Here is a 7,016-nt window from a genome sequence, read left to right on the forward strand (position 1 = left end):
ACGACGAAGAAAAAACCAAGCAAAGACAGGGACAAACAAAGGATAAATAATCCTAAATTATTATAGCTTCCTATTAATAAATTCATTCATGTTTTTGGTCTCCGTCTTGACTGAACATTCTTTAAATCCAGAGGAGGGTGTGAATCCTAGACCGCGATGCACCATCTAGTTAATCAATTATGTTCGTTCGAAAGTCAAGCAAGGACTTTGGGCACATACAAATAACAGGCACTTTGCAGGAAACTACAGCCAAATGCTTGATGAGAATTACTTCTCAAAAGTACTGGTTTCATCCACTAGCATGACATTGACATCCTATATTTAAAATACCTCAATATCTTTAAGTTTGCGCCGAATTATCTGAAGGATGGAAATTCAAGGAGCTACACGGTAGAGATGCTCTAAAAGAATATGTTGTAGAAACGAACGGTCTATATATCGGATAGACTTAGAATGTTACTTTGGCCTATGCCAATTTATGGGAAAAGTGGTTCTATCAGTCATAAATAATATTAGGATGGTGAATGGATTAATTTTGATTGATGATCGATATATATAACTTTTCCAAGAAATTAATGATCGATATATATATAACTTTTCCAAGAAATTATGTGACAGGGAGAAGAATCTTCTGCTTTTATGGGCCGGTCAAACATAAAGGAGAATATTCGGCTACAGATAAGTATCTAACTAGGAAGGATATTTGTCTTATTATGGCCATATTGCCATGGGAGCATGATAAGGTTCTTAAGGACACGAGGGAAGATTGCTCAATTATCCAAATAATTATCTTTGGCAAGATTTGGGGGATATTCGGCGCTGGGCAAGTTTCCCATTGCCATTTGTTGCCTGTTATCTAAATATATATACACACACATACACTATATTATAATATTATTATTGTGTGTTTGGTAAGAAGCAAACTACGTCTATATAATATGGAAGTCCAAGTATCGTGTATGGTCAATGGTCGCCGCAACATACGGCTGTGAAGTTTCCAAACTTCTTCCATTGAATTTCCAGCTTCATCATGAAATTTATGTGAAATGCTCTGAAATGTTAAAAAAAAAAAAAAAAATATAGGTACACGTAGTGGCTAAGCACCATCTTCTACTGATAGTTCAAATTTCAGCAGCACTTTTTCTTCCACAACCCCCCAACACACACAACAACCCCCCCTCCCCCCCGCCCCCGCGTAATGCATCAACCATCAGCGATCGTTTTCACTACAATCTTAACGCTTTCAATGCTCTCAACCCTTTCGAGTGCAGATCCTCTGTACACATTCTGTCCAACCAATTACGGAAATTATACTCCTAATAGCCAATTTGAAAATAACCTCAAAAGCGTTCTTAATGCATTATCTTCAAGTCCTATCCTTACCGATTCTCTTCCAGGATTCTCCAACACCTCCATTATAGATAGCTCTGACAGTAGTGTTTATGGACAAGCACTTTGTAGAGGGGATATTGACTTCAAGGCTTGTAAAGTTTGCATCCAAAGTGCAAGTCAAGAGATCTTAAACACTTGCAAGACCAAAGATGGAATCATTTGGTATGAACATTGTCAGGTGCGCTACTCCTTCGGGATTTTCTCTTCTTTGATAGATAACAGCGGCAAGTTTCCGGATCATAATAAGCTGGAGAAGAATGTATCAAATCCAGATCGATTTGAGGAGGTTTTGATGGATTTAATGAACACCCTCTCGAACCAGACCGTGTCGGATCCTTCTGAGCGAATGTTTGCTATAGGGGAAACCAAGTTTTCGGACACGGAAACAATTTATGGTCTGTCACAGTGCACCAGGGACCTCTCTCCAGATTCCTGCGACAACTGCTTGCAAGAAACCTTGGGAGATCTTCAGTCATGCTGCTCTTCTAGGGAAGGTGGTATTGTTCTTAGCAAGGGCTGTAACGTGAGGTTTGAGCTCTACAGATTTCACAACTTGGCTTCAAAAAAAGGTAGGGAATTTTATCTCTATTGGCATTATTTGTTGCTTTAATTGTTCTTTACGGAAAAGAAAAGGCTTGCATACTTTTTAGAATTAATATTTTCAACGAAGAGCTCAAAATGATCGGGTCTAAAATATAACTCCGATGACCACAAATATTTTTTTTCTTTTTTTTTTTTTTTTTTTTTTTTTTTTCTCTTTTCCCCACATATTGGTTAGCAAGGAAGCTCTTATATTTTTACTAAAAGTGCAGGGTTTAAATGGAAGATTTGGACGGTGCTGTTGGTTATATGCGCATCAACTGTGGTAGCAGCCATTATATTTGGGTGTTTTGCTGCATATCTCCGGTCGAACCGATTACAAAAAGGTGAATAGATATAAATCAATTACTACTACCAATTATATCAGGATTATATGTTAATTAAGATTCAATCTTTCTGTAGATGATAAAAGCCAGCAAGCTTTGATGCATGATTTAGCAAGCTCAACGGCTGTCACAATTACACAAGATGGAAATTTTGTGAGTTCTGAGGAACTGCAGTTCGTGGATCTGAGTACTATACAAGTGGCTACGGACAACTTTGCAGATTCAAATAAGATAGGACAAGGTGGTTTTGGCACTGTTTACAAGGTAATAACATCATTTTTCTAGATCATTTTAGTTCAATTTGTAATTGCTTCATTAGTCATGACATGTATTATTTAAGAAATTATCAGGGTGTGCTAGCTGATGGGAAGGAAGTAGCTGTCAAAAGACTATCAAGGAAGTCGCGGCAGGGCTTAGAGGAACTTAAAAACGAGGTCATACTTATTGCAAAACTTCAACACCGGAACCTAGTAAGGCTCTTGGGATGTTGCATCGAGGGAAATGAAAAGCTGCTGTTGTATGAGTACATGCCTAACGGAAGCCTTGATATTTTCATCTTCGGTTTGTTTCTTTCAACTACTATACTATAAATTTACCAGTTCTAAAATTTTATGAGGAAACCAACAGGAAGATAAAATGAAGAAAATGCATTCTTTGATACTGAATTTCAGACTCAGAAAGGCGGTCTCAACTTGATTGGCTGACATACTACAACATTATTTGTGGAATCGCCAGAGGACTTCTTTATCTTCATGAGGACTCTCGGCATAAAATAATTCACAGGGATCTTAAGCCCAACAATGTGTTATTAGACAATGAAATGGTTGCCAAAATATCAGATTTTGGGATGGCAAGGATATTTGGTGAAAACCAGAACACAGCTAACACTAAAAGAGTAGTAGGCACATAGTAAGTTTGCTTCTTCAGATGACTACTTCATTAATCTAGAGATTTGCAGTGATTGTTGCAACATTTGATACTCGAAACAATTTTAAAAGAAATATGGCAATACTAATTCTTGAAACAGTGGATACATGGCTCCGGAATATGCAATGGAGGGCCTATTCTCCATAAAATCTGATGTTTTTAGCTTTGGTGTAATCTTACTTGAGATAATTAGTGGTAAAAAGAATAGCGGATTTTACCTCACAGGACATGCACAGACTCTTCTTGCATATGTATGTTCTCTCTCTCTCTCTCTCTCTCTCTCTCTCTCTCTCTCTCAAAATAGAAAAACAGGGTCATCATGAACTTATAAGCTTATTGATTAAACAATTCATCTCAGGTTTGGCGATTATGGACAGATGGAAAAGAATTGGAATGTGTAGACCCTCTGCTGATAGGATCGAGCCCAATAGAAGAGGTTGTGAGATGCATACATATTGGACTTTTGTGTGTCCAAGAAGATCCAGCAGACAGACCCACCATGTCGGATGTGGTTGTGTTACTAGGAAATGAATCTTTATCTTTATCTCTTCCTCAGCCAAGACAGCCAGCAATTGCCGTGGGTAGAGTTGTTCCAGTTGATCAGACTGATACAAACCCTTCTCTGAATGGCCTCACTGTTTCCAACATTTTACCACGCTGACAATGTTTATACTCTGCTTTCTCATGTAGTGAGGTTTTATAATGAAAGTGCCTTATGTATTACATATCAGCATAAAATGTTGCATAAGTGTATGGGGTACAATGTTAACAATGCATCTCGGAGAAAGTCAATCGCAATATGCAGATAGTTCATCATTAAAATCCTACAAAATCACCAAAGATTGAAACACACACACACACACACACACACAGAGACGTACATAATTTAACATGCTATTGTATTTCTTTACAGACCAAATTACAGACACACACACGCACACATATACATGTATAATGTGCATAATTTAATATACAGCTATATTTCTTTAGAAACCAAATTACACATGGCACACACACACGCACACACATATATATGTACATAATTTAACATGCATTGTATTTCTTTACAAACCAAATCACACACACACACACACACACACGTACACACACGTGTATGTACATATTTATCTTGCAACTGCATTTCTTTACACACCAAATTACAGTTTCATTCTTTTAACGAAATTGTCACTTTCTGATGGTAGAGAAAAAATTTAACTTATAGACATTATTAAATTGTGTATAGACTTGAGAAACGGATAGAATATGGAATTTAGCTGGATCAAGACAGCAACTTATGGCCATGCTTTCCTATAAGAAAATAATAAAAAACGCTCATGGCTCTGACCCCTGAAAGGGAATCCTATGTGGGGGTGTTAGCTGTATGGACAGCAAAGTGTAATCTGCAAAGGAAATAAATAGACACAAATATATTGCAGCAACTGGACTTTTCTCATGGCAAGAAGAAGAAAAGAGGGGAGGAAGGTTTGTTTCGATAGGCTTCAAAGTATATAGAGAATAAGAGAGTTTATGTCGAGGCCTTTATTAATAATGTTAAAAATTATTCGAAAACTTATTGAGAGCTATATTAAACTAAAGATCACCATCTTTTTATTTTTTATTTTTTATGATAACTGGCCACCGCTCTTCCATTTCATTCAATATATATATCATTCTTACAACTGATTGTCTTACATCGTATAAGCCCACTACACGATGGTTTACAATGTGAACATGAAAAAGTAAATTTTGGATGTTTCTAGAGCTTACATCCCATTCATACAATTGTCAAAACTTAGACAAACATAATGATTGGATTAACTAAAGTTGAGTTAATAAACCGTCATAATATAACTAGAGCATAGTCAATTTGTCTACTGCACATTAGCATCATGATTATCCCCTTTAATGTGCAGTTCTTGAACTCCCAGTGCAGCTCTCAGATATTAGAATATGTCTTTGGGAAGTGCCCTAGTCATAATGCCAGTAACTTGGTCTTCTGATTTGCAATATTGAACCTGAATTTTACTGTCTTCAATTTTGTCTCTTATGAAGTGACATTTAATCTTGATGTACCTTGTTCTCTTGTGAAAGATGACATTCTTTGCCATTGCAATTTTTAATTTGTTATGACAAAACAACTCAGTGGCTTCAACTTGTTTCTCACCAATGTCTTCTAAAATTCTTCTTAGCCATACTGCTTTTGAAGATACAAGAGACGCTACTAGATATTCAGCTTCTGCAGATGACTGAGCTGCACTTTCTTGCTTGTTTGATAACCAAGAAAAGACTCCAGAACCAAGTGAAAAAACATACCAGATGTGCTCTTCATGTCATCAACACATCATCAATTAATTTTGTCTATTCTTTTCCCTCAAATCTGATTCTAAACTCTAGAGTGCCTTGGATATATCTCAACACTTTTCTTCCAACTCCATAATGAATTTGATAGGGGCTGCTCATGAAACTTGATAGCAAACTTGTTGCATACATGATATCGGACCTTGTAGCTTTGAGATAATGATGTCATTGCAACTAATAGTTGGTTATACTACACAACAAAATGGGGTATCGGGGGGGACGAACCAAACTATTATGGAGATGGAAAAATCTACATTGTTTGAGAATATTTTGCCAAGTTTTCAGGCAGAAGCTGTTTACACATCTGTATATTTGATAAGTAGGTCTCCAGAAAAAAAGCATTGTTGAACAAGACTCCATTTGAAGTTTGGAGTGGGAGGAAACTGTTCATCAATCATCTAAGGATATTTGGATAGATGTTTGTTATGCCCAAGTACCAGAAGAAAAAGAAGGCAAAGGTTGGATGAAACAAGTGAGAGGTTTATCTTTGTTGGTTATAACTCAATGTCAAAGGGCTATAAGTTGTACAACTTAAAGAGCAATAGAGTAATCATAAGCAGTGAGTAGAATGTGGCTGTCCCAATTTTTGTTAAAGAAAAACCAGCAAGTGAAGAAGAAAATGATGAAGGTTCAAGTCAAACAAGCTCACCAGCACCATGTTCAAATGCCCCTCAAGTTTAAGTTGTAGAATGTGGCTGTCCCAATTTTTGTCAAAGAAAAACCAGCAAGTGAAGAAGAAAATGATGAAGGTTCAAGTCAAACAAGCTCACCAGCACCATGTTCAAATGCCCCTCAAGTTTAAGTTCATCACCAAGCTCAACACCAAAGAAAATGCGGACTATGAATAATATTTATGCAAGATGTAATTTCTGCATGATAGAGCTAAAAAGTTTCGAAGAAGCTATCCAAGAAAAATGTTGGAGAAAAGCTATGCAAGATGAGATAGAAGTTATGGAAAAGAATAAAACATGGGAGTTGTTTAAAAAACCAAAAGACAAAGAAGTTATTGGAGTGAAATGGATTTACAAGGTGAAGTATAATGTTAATGGCACGATGCAAAGAACAAACCAAGATTGGTAGCTAAAGAGAATGCTCAACAACCCGGAATTGACTACCATGAGACCTTTGCTTGGTTGCTAGATTCGACACCATTAGATGTCTAATGCACTTGCAGCCCAGAAAGGTTGATTATTATATCAACTTGATGTAAAATCGACCTTTTTGAATGGAGAATTAAAGGAAGAGGTGATTGTGGAACAACCTCAAGGATTTGTTGTCAAAGCAAAGGAATAAAAGATGTACAAGCTAAGAAACGCTTTGTATGGACTCAAACAGGCTCCAAGAGCTTGGTAGAGCCAAACTGATGGCTACTTTACTGAAAAAGGATTTGAAATGAGCAAAAGTGAGCCAACA

The 7,016-nt window shown here is 36.8% G+C and overlaps 1 protein-coding gene across 1 annotated transcript; it reads left to right on the plus strand.

Annotated features, from left to right (window-relative positions):
* The first annotated feature begins 892 nt into the window (after nt 1-892).
* On the plus strand, nt 893-4,043 carry LOC125424288 (cysteine-rich receptor-like protein kinase 10). The gene is made up of 7 exons (XM_060815642.1): nt 893-1,961; nt 2,205-2,318; nt 2,395-2,582; nt 2,669-2,879; nt 2,990-3,227; nt 3,346-3,496; nt 3,604-4,043. Exons 1-7 carry the CDS (start codon nt 1,199-1,201, stop codon nt 3,904-3,906), a joined length of 1,968 nt encoding a protein of 655 aa, XP_060671625.1. The 5' UTR covers nt 893-1,198; the 3' UTR covers nt 3,907-4,043.
* Nucleotides 4,044-7,016: the final 2,973 nt, after the last annotated feature.

Source organism: Ziziphus jujuba, chromosome 1 (genome assembly GCF_031755915.1).
Source record: "Ziziphus jujuba cultivar Dongzao chromosome 1, ASM3175591v1".
Classification (NCBI taxonomy): domain Eukaryota; kingdom Viridiplantae; phylum Streptophyta; class Magnoliopsida; order Rosales; family Rhamnaceae; genus Ziziphus; species Ziziphus jujuba.

Bases quoted from the DNA above. Each gene is read 5' to 3' on its own strand.
- LOC125424288 (XM_060815642.1), top strand. From the start codon at position 1,199: ATGCATCAACCATCAGCGATCGTTTTCACTACAATCTTAACGCTTTCA. The intron at 1,962-2,204 runs GTAGGGAATTTT...CTAAAAGTGCAG, and splicing joins CAACTTGGCTTCAAAAAAAG to GGTTTAAATGGAAGATTTGG. The intron at 3,228-3,345 runs GTAAGTTTGCTT...TTCTTGAAACAG, and splicing joins AAAAGAGTAGTAGGCACATA to TGGATACATGGCTCCGGAAT.